Source organism: Oncorhynchus gorbuscha, linkage group LG21, assembly GCF_021184085.1.
Source record: "Oncorhynchus gorbuscha isolate QuinsamMale2020 ecotype Even-year linkage group LG21, OgorEven_v1.0, whole genome shotgun sequence".
Classification (NCBI taxonomy): Eukaryota; Metazoa; Chordata; class Actinopteri; order Salmoniformes; family Salmonidae; genus Oncorhynchus; species Oncorhynchus gorbuscha.
The window spans coordinates 3,267,407-3,282,901 of record NC_060193.1 but is presented as its reverse complement, the minus strand read 5'-3'; the positions used below and the strand labels follow the sequence as shown (position 1 = coordinate 3,282,901).

Genomic DNA, 15,495 nt, shown 5'->3' with positions numbered 1-15,495 from the left:
AGAGTGTGTGTAGCCTAGTGTGTGTTATTATAGAGTGTGTGTAGCCTAGTGTGTGTTATTATAGAGTGTGTGTAGCCTAGTGTGTGTTATTATAGAGTGTGTGTAGCCTAGTGTGTGTTATTATAGAGTGTGTAGCCTAGTGTGTGTTATTATAGAGTGTGTGTTACAGAGTGTGTGTTGCAGAGTGTGTGTAGCCTAGTGTGTGTTATTATAGAGTGTGTGTAGCCTAGTGTGTGTTATTATAGAGTGTGTGTAGCCTAGTGTGTGTTATTATAGAGTGTGTGTTGCAGAGTGTGTGTAGCCTAGTGTGTGTTATTATAGTGTGTGTAGCCTAGTGTGTGTTATTATAGAGTGTGTGTAGCCTAGTGTGTGTTATTATAGAGTGTGTGTAGCCTAGTGTGTGTTATGGAGAAGTATGAGAACTTGGGTATGGTCGGCGAGGGAAGCTACGGCATGGTCATGAAGTGTCGTCACAAGGAGAACGGGAGGATCGTGGCCGTTAAGAAGTTTCTGGAGTCAGAGGACGACAAGACAGTCAAGAAGATCGCTTTGAGAGAGATCAAGATGTTGAAGGTCAGTTGGAGTTTAAGAGATTAGAATCAAATACAACAGAGTCCAATACAACAGAATCAAATAGAACAGAGTCAAATAGAACAGAATCAAATAGAACAGAGTCCAATACAACAGAATCAAATAGAACAGAGTCAAATAGAACAGAGTCCAATACAACAGAATCAAATAGAACAGAGTCCAATACAACAGAATCAAATAGAACAGAGTCAAATAGAACAGAATCAAATAGAACAGAGTCCAATACAACAGAATCAAATAGAACAGAGTCAAATAGAATCAAATAGAGTCAAATACAACAGAATCAAATAGAACAGAGTCCAATACAACAGAATCAAATAGAACAGAATCAAATAGAACAGAATCAAATAGAACAGAGTCCAATACAACAGAATCAAATAGAACAGAGTCAAATAGAACAGAGTCAAATAGAACAGAGTCCAATACAACAGAATCAAATAGAACAGAGTCCAATACAACAGAATAAAGTAAAATATAATATAATTAAATAGAATAGAATAGATTAAAATGAATTAGAATAGAATCAAATAGAATATATTGAAATAAAATAGAATCAAATAGAATATATTGAAATAAAATAGAACAGAATCAAAAAGAATATATTGAAATAGAATAAAATATATTGAAATAAAATAGACCAGAATAACATATGTACTGTACCTGTATGTACTATGTACTGTACCTGTAGGTACTATGTACTGTACCTGTAGGTACTATGTACTGTACCTGTAGGTACTATGTACTATGTACTGTACATGTAGGTACTATGTACTATAGTACCTACATGTACAGTACATAGTACATAGTACCTACAGGTACAGTACATAGTACCCACATGTACATGTACTATGTACTGTACATGTGGGTACTATGTACTGTACCTGTAGGTACTATGTACTGTACCTGTAGGTACTATGTACTATGTACTGTACCTGTAGGTACTATGTACTATGTACTGTACCTGTAGGTACTATGTACTATGTACTGTACATGTAGGTACTATGTACTATGTACTGTACATGTAGGTACTATGTACTGTACCTGTAGGTACTATGTACTATGTACTGTACATGTAGGTACTATGTACTATGTACTGTACATGTGGGTACTATGTACTGTACCTGTAGGTACTATGTACTGTACCTGTAGGTACTATGTACTATGTACTGTACCTGTAGGTACTATGTACTATGTACTGTACCTGTAGGTACTATGTACTATGTACTGTACATGTAGGTACTATGTACTGTACCTGTAGGTACTATGTACTATGTACTGTACATGTAGGTACTATGTACTGTACATGTAGGTACTATGTACTGTACATGTAGGTACTATGTACTGTACATGTAGGTACTATGTACTGTACATGTATGTACTATGTACTGTACCTGTAGGTACTATGTACTGTACATGTATGTACTATGTACTGTACCTGTAGGTACTATGTACTGTACCAGTAGGTACTACGTACTGTACCTGTAGGTACTATGTACTGTACCTGTAGGTACTATGTACTGTACCTGTAGGTACTATGTACTGTACCTGTAGGTACTATGTACTGTACCTATATGTACTATGTACTGTACCTGAATTTACATGTAGGTACTATGTACTATGTACTGTACCTGTAGGTACTATGTACTGTACCTATATGTACTATGTACTGTACCTGAATTTACATGTAGGTACTATGTAATGTACCTGTAGGTACTATGTACTGTACCAGTAGGTACTACGTATTGTACCTGTAGGTACTATGTACTGTATCTGAATTTACATGTATGTACTATGTACTGTACCTGTAGGTACTACGTACTGTACCTGTAGGTACTATGTACTGTACCTGTAGGTACTATGTACTGTACCTGTAGGTACTATTTACTGTACCTGTAGGTACTATGTACTGTACCTGTAGGTACTATTTACTGTACCTGTAGGTACTATGTACTGTACCTGTAGGTACTATGTACTGTACATGTAGGTACTACGTACTGTACCTGTAGGTACTATGTACTGTACCTGTAGGTACTATGTACTGTACATGTAGGTACTATGTACTGTACCTGTAGGTACTATGTACTATGTACTGTACATGTAGGTACTATGTACTATGTACTGTACATGTGGGTACTATGTACTGTACCTGTAGGTACTATGTACTGTACCTGTAGGTACTATGTACTATGTACTGTACCTGTAGGTACTATGTACTATGTACTGTACCTGTAGGTACTATGTACTATGTACTGTACATGTAGGTACTATGTTCTGTACCTGTAGGTACTATGTACTATGTACTGTACATGTAGGTACTATGTACTGTACATGTAGGTACTATGTACTGTACATGTAGGTACTATGTACTGTACATGTAGGTACTATGTACTGTACATGTATGTACTATGTACTGTACCTGTAGGTACTATGTACTGTACCAGTAGGTACTACGTACTGTACCTGTAGGTACTATGTACTGTACCTGTAGGTACTATGTACTGTACCTGTAGGTACTATGTACTGTACCTGTAGGTACTATGTACTGTACCTATATGTACTATGTACTGTACCTGAATTTACATGTAGGTACTATGTACTATGTACTGTACCTGTAGGTACTATGTACTGTACCTATATGTACTATGTACTGTACCTGAATTTACATGTAGGTACTATGTAATGTACCTGTAGGTACTATGTACTGTACCAGTAGGTACTACGTACTGTACCTGTAGGTACTATGTACTGTATCTGAATTTACATGTATGTACTATGTACTGTACCTGTAGGTACTACGTACTGTACCTGTAGGTAGTATGTACTGTACCTGTAGGTACTATGTACTGTACCTGTAGGTACTATTTACTGTACCTGTGGGTACTATGTACTGTACCTGTAGGTACTATTTACTGTACCTGTAGGTACTATGTACTGTACCTGTAGGTACTATGTACTGTACATGTAGGTACTACGTACTGTACCTGTAGGTACTATGTACTGTACCTGTAGGTACTATGTACTGTACCTGTAGGTACTACGTACTGTACCTGTAGGTACTATGTACTGTACCTATATGTACTATGTACTGTACCTGAATTTACATGTAGGTACTATGTACTATGTACTGTACCTGTAGGTACTATGTACTGTACCTATATGTACTATGTACTGTACCTGAATTTACATGTAGGTACTATGTAATGTACCTGTAGGTACTATGTACTGTACCAGTAGGTACTACGTACTGTACCTGTAGGTACTATGTACTGTATCTGAATTTACATGTATGTACTATGTACTGTACCTGTAGGTACTATTTACTGTACCTGTAGGTACTATGTACTGTACCTGTAGGTACTATTTACTGTACCTGTAGGTACTATGTACTGTACCTGTAGGTACTATGTACTGTACATGTAGGTACTACGTACTGTACCTGTAGGTACTATGTACTGTACCTGTAGGTACTATGTACTGTACATGTAGGTACTATGTACTGTACCTGTAGGTACTATGTACTATGTACTGTACATGTAGGTACTATGTACTATGTACTGTACATGTGGGTACTATGTACTGTACCTGTAGGTACTATGCACTGTACCTGTAGGTACTATGTACTATGTACTGTACCTGTAGGTACTATGTACTATGTCCTGTACCTGTAGGTACTATGTACTATGTACTGTACATGTAGGTACTATGTTCTGTACCTGTAGGTACTATGTACTATGTACTGTACATGTAGGTACTATGTACTGTACATGTAGGTACTATGTACTGTACATGTAGGTACTATGTACTGTACATGTAGGTACTATGTACTGTACATGTATGTACTATGTACTGTACCTGTAGGTACTATGTACTGTACCAGTAGGTACTACGTACTGTACCTGTAGGTACTATGTACTGTACCTGTAGGTACTATGTACTGTACCTGTAGGTACTATGTACTGTACCTGTAGGTACTATGTACTGTACCTATATGTACTATGTACTGTACCTGAATTTACATGTAGGTACTATGTACTATGTACTGTACCTGTAGGTACTATGTACTGTACCTATATGTACTATGTACTGTACCTGAATTTACATGTAGGTACTATGTAATGTACCTGTAGGTACTATGTACTGTACCAGTAGGTACTACGTGTGTACCTGTAGGTACTATGTACTGTATCTGAATTTACATGTATGTACTATGTACTGTACCTGTAGGTACTACGTACTGTACCTGTAGGTACTATGTACTGTACCTGTAGGTACTGTACTGTACCTGTAGGGTACTATTTACTGTACCTGTAGGTACTATGTACTGTACCTGTAGGTACTATTTACTGTACCTGTAGGTACTATGTACTGTACCTGTAGGTACTATGTACTGTACTGTAGGTACTACATGTAGGTACTATGTACTGTACCTGTAGGTACTATGTACTGTACCTGTAGGTACTATGTACTGTACCTGTAGGTACTATGTACTGTACCTGTAGGTACTACGTACTGTACCTGTAGGTACTATGTACTGTACCTGTAGGTACTATGTACTGTACCTGTAGGTACTACGTACTGTACCTGTAGGTACTATGTACTGTACCTATATGTACTATGTACTGTACCTGAATTTACATGTAGGTACTATGTACTATGTACTGTACCTGTAGGTACTATGTACTGTACCTATATGTACTATGTACTGTACCTGAATTTACATGTAGGTACTATGTAATGTACCTGTAGGTACTATGTACTGTACCAGTAGGTACTACGTACTGTACCTGTAGGTACTATGTACTGTATCTGAATTTACATGTATGTACTATGTACTGTACCTGTAGGTACTACGTACTGTACCTGTAGGTACTACGTACTGTACCTGTAGGTACTATGTACTGTACCTGTAGGTACTATGTACTGTACCTATATGTACTATATACTGTACCTGTAGGTACTATGTACTGTACCTGTAGGTAATATGTACTGTACCTGTAGGTACTATGTACTGTACCTGTAGGTACTATTTACTGTACCTGTAGGTACTATGTACTGTACCTGTAGGTACTATGTACTGTACCTGTAGGTACTACGTACTGTACCTGTAGGTACTATGTACTGTACCTGTAGGTACTATGTACTGTACCTGTAGGTACTATGTACTGTACCTGTAGGTACTACGTACTGTACCTGTAGGTACTATGTACTGTACCTGTAGGTACTATGTACTGTACCTGTAGGTACTACGTACTGTACCTGTAGGTACTATGTACTGTACCTATATTTACTATATACTGTACCTGTAGGTACTATGTACTGTACCTGTAGGTAATATGTACTGTACCTGTAGGTACTATGTACTGTACCTGTAGGTACTATTTACTGTACCTGTAGGTACTATGTACTGTACCTGTAGGTACTATGTACTGTACCTGTAGGTACTACGTACTGTACCTGTAGGTACTATGTACTGTACCTGTAGGTACTATGTACTGTACCTGTAGGTACTATGTACTGTACCTGTAGGTACTATGTACTGTACCTGTAGGTACTATATACTGTACCTGTAGGTAGGGGGTGAGAAGCAGAAAGTCTGGGTAACTGTTTAATTATCTGTTCAGGAGTCGTATGGCTTGGGGGCAGAATCTGTTCAGGAGTCGTATGGCTTGGGGGTAGAATCTGTTCAGGAGTCGTATGGCTTGGGGGCAGAATCTGTTCAGGAGTCGTATGGCTTGGGGGTAGAATCTGTTCAGGAGTCGTATGGCTTGGGGGTAGAATCTGTTCAGGAGTCGTATGGCTTGGGGTAGAATCTGTTCAGGAGTCGTATGGCTTGGGGGCAGAATCTGTTCAGGAGTCGTATGGCTTGGGGGTAGAATCTGTTCAGGAGTCGTATGGCTTGGGGGCAGAATCTGTTCAGGAGTCGTATGGCTTGGGGGCAGAATCTGTTCGGGAGTCGTATGGCTTGGGGGTAGAATCTGTTCAGGAGTCGTATGGCTTGGGGGCAGAATCTGTTCAGGAGTCGTATGGCTTGGGGGTAGAATCTGTTCAGGAGTCGTATGGCTTGGGGGTAGAATCTGTTCAGGAGTCGTATGGCTTGGGGGTAGAATCTGTTCAGGAGTCGTATGGCTTGGGGTAGAATCTGTTCAGGAGTCGTATGGCTTGGGGGTAGAATCTGTTCAGGAGTCGTATGGCTTGGGGGTAGAATCTGTTCAGGAGTCGTATGGCTTGGGGGTAGAATCTGTTCAGGAGTCGTATGGCTTGGGGGTAGAATCTGTTCAGGAGTCGTATGGCTTGGGGGTAGAATCTGTTCAGGAGTCGTATGGCTTGGGGGTAGAATCTGTTCAGGAGTCGTATGGCTTGGGGGTAGAATCTGTTCAGGAGTCGTATGGCTTGGGGGTAGAATCTGTTCAGGAGTCGTATGGCTTGGGGGTAGAATCTGTTCAGGAGTCGTATGGCTTGGGGGTAGAATCTGTTCAGGAGTCGTATGGCTTGGGGGTAGAATCTGTTCAGGAGTCGTATGGCTTGGGGGTAGAATCTGTTCAGGAGTCGTATGGCTTGGGGGTAGAATCTGTTCAGGAGTCGTATGGCTTGGGGGTAGAATCTGTTCAGGAGTCGTATGGCTTGGGGGTAGAATCTGTTCAGGAGTCGTATGGCTTGGGGGTAGAATCTGTTCAGGAGTCGTATGGCTTGGGGGTAGAATCTGTTCAGGAGTCGTATGGCTTGGGGGTAGAATCTGTTCAGGAGTCGTATGGCTTGGGGGTAGAATCTGTTCAGGAGTCGTATGGCTTGGGGGTAGAATCTGTTCAGGAGTCGTATGGCTTGGGGGTAGAATCTGTTCAGGAGTCGTATGGCTTGGGGGTAGAATCTGTTCAGGAGTCGTATGGCTTGGGGGTAGAATCTGTTCAGGAGTCGTATGGCTTGGGGGTAGAATCTGTTCAGGAGTCGTATGGCTTGGGGGTAGAATCTGTTCAGGAGTCGTATGGCTTGGGGGTAGAATCTGTTCAGGAGTCGTATGGCTTGGGGGTAGAATCTGTCCAGGAACCTTTTGGTCTCAAACTTGGCACTCCGGTATCACTTGCAGTGCAGTAGCAGCGAGAACAAACTGTGATGGGGGTCTTTGACAATTTTTAGGACCTTCCTCTGACACCGCCTAGTATAGAGTTCCTGGATGGCAGGAAGTTCGGCCCCAGTGATGTCCTGGGCCGTACGCACTACCCTCTGTGGCACCTTGTGGTCGGATGCCAAGCAGTTGCCATACCAAGTGGTGATGCAGCCAGTCAAGATGCTCTCAATGCTGCAGCTGTAGAACCTTTTGATGATCTGAAGGCCCATGCCAAATCTTTTCAGCCTCCTGGGGGGGAAGAGGCGTTGTTGTCACCTATTCATGATTGTGTTGGTGTGTTTGGACCATGACAGATCCTTAGTGGTGTGGACACTGAGGGAGCCCATGTCTGAGGAGCTCTCCACAGTCTCCACTACAGCCCTGTTGATGTGAATGGGGGCATACCCGGCACTCCGTTTCCTGTAGTCCACGATCAGCTCCTCTCATCATCGTCGGTGATCAGGCCTACCACCATCGTGTCTTCAGCAAATTTAATGATGGGGTTGGAGTCGTGTCATGGGTAAACAGGGAGTACAGGAGGGGGCTAAGCACGCACCCCTGAAGGGGCGACGTGTTGAGGGTCAGCGTGGCGGCTGTGTTGTTACTTATGCTCACCACCAGGGGGAGGCCCGTCAGGAAGTCCAGGATCCACTTCCAGAGGGAGGTGTTCAGTCCTAGGGTCCTGTGCTTAGTGATGAGCTTGAAGGGGATTATGGTGTTGCATGCTGAGCTGTAGTCAATGAACAGCATTCTCACGTAGGTGTTCCTTTTGTCCAGGTGGGAAAGGGCAGTGTGGAGTGCAATAGAGATTGCGTCATCTGTGGTTCTGTTGGGCGGTTTTCAAATTGGAGTGGGTCTAGGGTTTTTGGGATAATGTTGTTGATGTGAGCCATGACCAGCCTTTTAAAGCATTTCAAGCAGATGTAGCCATTGGCATTCTTGGGCACAGGGACTATGGTGGTCTGCTTGAAACATGTGGGTATTACAGACTGGGCCAGGGAGAGATTAAAATTGTCAGTGAATACACTTTAGTACATGTCCTGGTATTCCATCGGGCCTTAGTAGCCTTGTGAATGTTAACCTGTTTGAAGGTCTTACTCACATCGGCTACGGAGAATGTGATCACACAGTCGTACAGAACAGCTGGTGTTCTCATGCATGCTTCAGTGTTGCTAGCCTCGAAGCGAGCACAGAAGGTATTTATTTTGTCTGGTAGGCTCGCGTCACTGGGCAGCTTGCGGCTGGGTTTCCCTTTGTAATCCGTGATAGTTTGCAAGCCCTGCCACATCCGACGAGCGTCGGATCCGGTCTCGTAGCATTCGATCTTAGTCCTGTGTTGAAGCTTTGCCTTTTTGATGGTTCGTTGGTTCGTTGGAGGGCGTAGCGGGATTTGTTATAAGCGTCCGGATTTGTGTTCCGCTCCTTGAAAGCGGCAGCTCTTGCCCTTTTAGCTCAGTGCGGATGTTCTCTGTAATCCATTGCTTTTGGTTAGGATATGTACGTACGGTCATTGAGGGGACTACGTCATCAATGCTCTTATTATTAATGAAGCCGATGACTGATGTGGTAAACTCCTCAATGTCATCGGATGAATCCCAGAACATATTCCAGTCTGTGCAAAACAGTCCTGTAGCTTTGCGTCCTCTTCATCGGAACTCTTCCGTATTGAGCGCATCGCTGGTACTTCCTGTTTTGAGTTTTTGTTTGTCCGCCAGAATTAAGAGGATGAAGTCATGGTCATATTTTCCAAATAACAGGGTGATTGAGAGTTGTGTATGCATCTCTGTGTGTAGAATAGAGGTGATCTAGAGTTTTGTTGCCTCTAGTTGCACAGGAGACATTTGTATTTGCATTTATTATGGATCTCCATTAGTTCTTGCCAAGACAGCAGCTACCCCTTCCTGGGATCCAGCAAAATTAAGACAGTTTATACGATTTTAATAACATTACGATACATTCACAGATTTCACAACACACTGTGTGCCCTCCACCACTACCACCCCTGTGTTCCCTCACCACTACCACCACTAACATAACTACAACACACTGTGTGCCCTCAGGCCCCTACTCCACCACTACCACATATCTACACCACACTGTGTTCCCTCAGGCCCCTACTCCACCACTACCACATATCTACACCACACTGTGTTCCCTCAGGCCCCTACTCCACCACTACCACATATCTACACCACACTGTGTGCCCTCAGGCCCCTGTCAGTGAATGGCAGTGAATTGTAAAACATTATAACAGTATTTCTGATTGTATCCTCAACTCACCATCATATACTGTTAATGTGGGGCTAAGACAGTCCATTTCAAATTAGTCTGACATAATTTATCTTATCACACCAGCACTAATGAGACTAAGTAGACCTTACAGTGAAATGCTGAATACAACAGGTGTAGTAGACCTTACAGTGAAATGCTGAATACAACAGGTGTAGTAGACCTTACAGTGAAATGCTGATTACAACAGGTGTAGTAGACCTTACAGTGAAATGATGAATACAACAGGTGTAGTAGACCTTACAGTGAAATGCTGAATACAACAGGTGTAGTAGACCTTACAGTGAAATGCTGAATACAACAGGTGTAGTAGACCTTACAGTGAAATGCTGAATACAACAGGTGTAGTAGACCTTACAGTGAAATGCTGAATACAACAGGTGTAGTAGACCTCACAGTGAAATGCTGAATACAACAGGTGTAGTAGACCTCACAGTGAAATGCTGAATACAACAGGTGTAGTAGACCTCACAGTGAAATGCTGAATACAACAGGTGTAGTAGACCTTACAGTGAAATGCTGAATACAACAGGTGTAGTAAACCTTACAGTGAAATGCTGACTTACGAGGACCTAACCAACAATGCAGTTTCAAAAAATACGGATAAGAATAAGAGATAAAAGTAACAAGTAATTAAAGAGGAGCAGTAAATGATAACAATATATACAGGGGGGTGTGGAGGCTATATACAGGGTATTACGGTACAGAGACAATGTGGAGGCTATATACAGTGTATTACGGTACAGAGACAATGTGGAGGCTATATACAGGGTATTACGGTACAGAGACAATGTGGAGGCTATATAGAGGGTATTACGGTACAGAGACAATGTGGAGGCTATATACAGGGTATTACGGTACAGAGACAATGTGGAGGCTATATACAGGGTATTACGGTACAGAGACAATGTGGAGGCTATATACAGGGTGTTACGGTACAGAGTCAATGTGGAGGCTATATACAGGGTGTTACGGTACAGAGTCAATGTGGAGGCTATATACAGGGTGTTACGGTACAGAGTCAATGTGGAGGCTATATACAGGGTGTTACGGTACAGAGTCAATGTGGAGGCTATATACAGGGTATTACGGTACAGAGACAATGTGGAGGCTATATACAGGGTATTACGGTACAGAGACAATGTGGAGGCTATATACAGTGTATTACGGTACAGAGACAATGTGGAGGCTATATACAGGGTATTACGGTACAGAGACAATGTGGAGGCTATATACAGGGTATTACGGTACAGAGACAATGTGGAGGCTATATACAGGGTATTACGGTACAGAGACAATGTGGAGGCTATATACAGGGTATTACGGTACAGAGACAATGTGGAGGCTATATACAGGGTATTACGGTACAGAGACAATGTGGAGGCTATATACAGGGTATTACGGTACAGAGACAATGTGGAGGCTATATACAGGGTGTTACGGTACAGAGTCAATGTGGAGGCTATATACAGGGGGTACCGGTACAGAGTCAATGCGGAGGCTATATACAGGGTATTACGGTACAGAGACAACGTGGAGGCTATATACAGGGTATTACGGTACAGAGACAATGTGGAGGCTATATACAGGGTATTACGGTACAGAGACAATGTGGAGGCTATATACAGGGTGTTACGGTACAGAGTCAATGTGGAGGCTATATACAGGGTATTACGGTACAGAGTCAATATGGATGCTATATACAGGGTGTTACGGTACAGAGTCAATGTGGAGGCTATATACAGGGTGTTACGGTACAGAGACAATGTGGAGGCTATATACAGGGTATTACGGTACAGAGACAATGTGGAGTCTATATACAGGGTGTTACGGTACAGAGACAATGTGGAGGCTATATACAGGGTATTACGGTACAGAGACAATGTGGAGGCTATATACAGGGTATTACGGTACAGAGACAATGTGGAGGCTATATACAGGGGGTACCGGTACAGAGTCAATGTGGAGGCTATATACAGGGGGAACCAGTACAGAGTCAATATGGAGGCTATATACAGGGGGAACCGTTACAATATGGAGGCTATAGAGACAATGTGTAGGCTATATACAGGGTATTACGGTACAGAGTCAACGTGGAGGCTATATACAGGGTATTACGGTACAGAGACAATGTGGAGGCTATATACAGGTTATTACGGTACAGAGACAATGTGGAGGCTATATACAGGGTATTACGGTACAGAGTCAATGTGGAGGCTATATACAGGGTATTAAGGTACAGAGTCAATGTGGAGGCTATATACAGGGTATTACGGTACAGAGTCAATGTGGAGGCTATATACAGGGTATTACGGTACAGAGTCAATGTGGAGGCTATATACAGGGTATTACGGTACAGAGACAATGTGGAGTTACGGTACAGAGTCAATGTGGAGGCTATATACAGGGTATTACGGTACAGAGACAATGTGGAGGCTATATACAGGGTATTACGGTACAGAGTCAATGTGGAGACTATATACAGGGGGTATTACGGTACAGAGTCAATGTGGAGGCTATATACAGGGGGAACCAGTACAGAGTCAATATGGAGGCTATATACAGGGGGAACCGGTACATAGTCAATATGGAGGCTATATACAGGGGGTTACCGTTACAGAGTCAATGTGGAGGCTATATACAGGGTGTTACGGTACAGAGTCAATGTGGAGGCTTTATACAGGTTATTATGGTACAGAGTCAATGTGGAGGCTATATACAGGTTATTACGGTACAGAGTCAATGTGGAGGCTATATACAAGGTATTACGGTACAGAGTCAATGTGGGGGGTATATACAGGGTATTACGGTACAGAGTCAATGTGGGGGGTATATACAGGTATATACAGGGTATTACGGTACAGAGTCAATGTGGAGGCTATATACAGGGTATTACGGTACAGAGTCAATGGGGAGGCTATATACAGGGTATTACGGTACAGAGTCAATGTGGAGGTATAATATTGGGTAATATATGCCATTTAGCAGAGTCAATGTGGAGGCTATATTCAGAGGGTGGTCCCGGGACGGTACAGAGTCAATGTGGAGGCTATATACAGGGTATTACGGTACAGAGTCAATGTGGAGGCTATATACAGGGTATTACGGTACAGAGTCAATGGGGAGGCTATATACAGGGTATTACGGTACAGAGTCAATGTGGAGGCTATATACAGGGTATTACGGTACAGAGTCAATGCGCTCAGCTCTTTTGCCGCCAGTTGCTCTCGGTGTATCCACTATAGCTTAGTGTGTGTATGTATAATATTAGAGATTACGCACTGGCTGTTGTTGCCAAAGAGACCACCCCCCACCTCCCCTCAGTTTAACAGATGCAGCTGTACTGTCTTGCTGATGTATAGAAAAAAAACAGCTAGATTTATATTTTCCATGTTCAGTCACTATTCTGTTTAACAGATGCAGTTCTTCAGATCTTGTTGATGTCTCCAAAAAGCCCATCCAGTTTATTCTCCAGTGATTGAGTCACTATTCTCCAAAACGAGCCCATCCAGTTTATTCTCCAGTGATTGATAGGATAGTCTCCAACAGAGCCCATCCAGTTTATTCTCCAGTGATTGATAGGATAGTCTCCAACGGAGCCCATCCAGTTTATTCTCCAGTGATTGATAGGATAGTCTCTCTAACAGAGCTCATCCAGTTTATTCTCCAGTGATTGATAGGATAGTCTCCAACAGAGCCCATCCAGTTTATTCTCCAGTGATTGATAGGATAGTCTCTCTAACAGAGCTCATCCAGTTTATTCTCCAGTGATTGATAGGATAGTCTCCAACGGAGCCCATCCAGTTTATTCTCCAGTGATTTCACGTTCGTCAATAGAACGGAGGGTAATGGCGACTCGCCTTCTCGTTATATATCCCGCACGCCGACCTCTAATAACTCCGCCTCGGGCCTCGTCTGAGTGACGGGGATTTGGATTTCGCCTCCGATTTGTAGAAATAAAAGTCCACATTTAAATCGAGGTCACTGTTTTGATGTCCAGATGATCATATGAAATGATGTCCGAAACATTATTTATAAAATAGTTAAGATCGACGCAAAAAAAAAAAAAAAAAAATTGTTCAGGAGCCGGTAAAACGGCGGCCATCCCCTCTGGCGCCATTCTCTCACAAACCCGTACCCACAAGCCACTGTGGCCCCTCATGAGTAGTTTTTTGTGTGACGCCCCCCACCACCCCCCCATCCCTGACATATACAAATGCTTACTAGCCAATCAATCAAAACAACCATTCAAAATCCATCATTTGTTTCCCACCGTTCCTCCAGCAACTGCGCCATGAGAACCTAGTCAACCTGCTGGAGGTGTGGAAAAAGAGACGTCGCTGGTACCTGGTGTTTGAGTTCGTAGAACGTACGGTGCTAGATGACCTAGAACAGAGTCCAACGGGACTAGACTACAGCCGCCTGAGAAGATACGTCTACCAGATACTACGGGCTATCTCCTTCTGCCATCAACACAATGTGAGTGGAGTGTGTGTGTGTGTGTCAGAGGAGGCTGGTAGGAGGAGCTATAGGAGGACGGGCTCATTGTAATGGAATCAATGCAACGGCATCACACATGAAACATATGGAAACCACGTGTTTGACTTAGTTCCATTGATTCCATTCATTTGAACCCCTGTTTTCCTCCCCTGGCGTGGATAACGACACTGATCATTTTTCTAAAATGTTTTATGAGATTGGAGAACACCATTGGAAGGGATCTTAGACCATTCCTCCATACTAATGTATATATGAATGTATACAGTACGCTCGGAAAGTATTCAGACCCCTTGACTTTTTCCACATTTCCACACTTCATATTCCACAAAAACTAACAAAATTTTAAATGTTATGCAAATGTATAAAAAAACAAAAAAAAACAGAAATACTTATTTATATAAGTATTCAGGCCCTTTGCTATGAGACTCGAAATTGAGCTCAGGTGCATCCTGTTTCCATTGATCATCCTTGAGATGTTTCTACAACTTGATTAGAGTCCACTTGTGGTAAATTCAATTGATTGGACATGATTTGGAAAGGCACACACCTGTCTATATAAGATCCCACAGTTGAAAGTGCATGTCAGAGAAAAAAATTAAACCATGAGGTCGAAGGGATTATCTGTAGAGGTCCGAGAGAGGACTGTGATGAGGCACAGGTCTGGGGAAGGGTACCAAAACATTTCTGCAGCATTGAAGGTCCCCAAGAACACAGTGGTCTCTATCATTCTTAAATGGAAGAAGTTTGGAACCACAAACCTCTTCCTAGATCTGGCCACCCGGCCAAACTGAGCAATCAGGGGAGAAGGGCCTTGGTTAGGGAGGTGACCAATAACCAGATGGTCACTCTGACAGAGCTCCAGAGTTCCTCTGTGGAGATGGGAGAACCTTCCAGAAGGACAACCATCTCTGCAGAACTCTGCCAATCAGGCCTTTATAGTAGAGTGGCCAGATGGAAATCACTCCTCAGTAAATGGCACATGACGTTCCTCTTGGAGTTTGCCAAATGACACC

General features: G+C 42.7%; 1 protein-coding gene across 2 annotated transcripts in view; it reads left to right on the top strand.

Moving 5' to 3' along the window:
• The first annotated feature begins 277 nt into the window (after positions 1–277).
• The window catches only part of LOC124008375 (cyclin-dependent kinase-like 4), a 32,032-nt gene continuing 16,814 nt past the window's right edge, over positions 278–15,495 (top strand). For both annotated transcript variants that reach the window (XM_046319606.1, XM_046319605.1), the window contains exons 1-2: positions 278–573; positions 14,267–14,461. In XM_046319606.1, the coding sequence (XP_046175562.1) occupies positions 406–573; positions 14,267–14,461 (363 nt within the window). In that variant the 5' untranslated portion in view covers positions 278–405. The remainder of the gene's footprint in view (positions 574–14,266; positions 14,462–15,495) is intronic.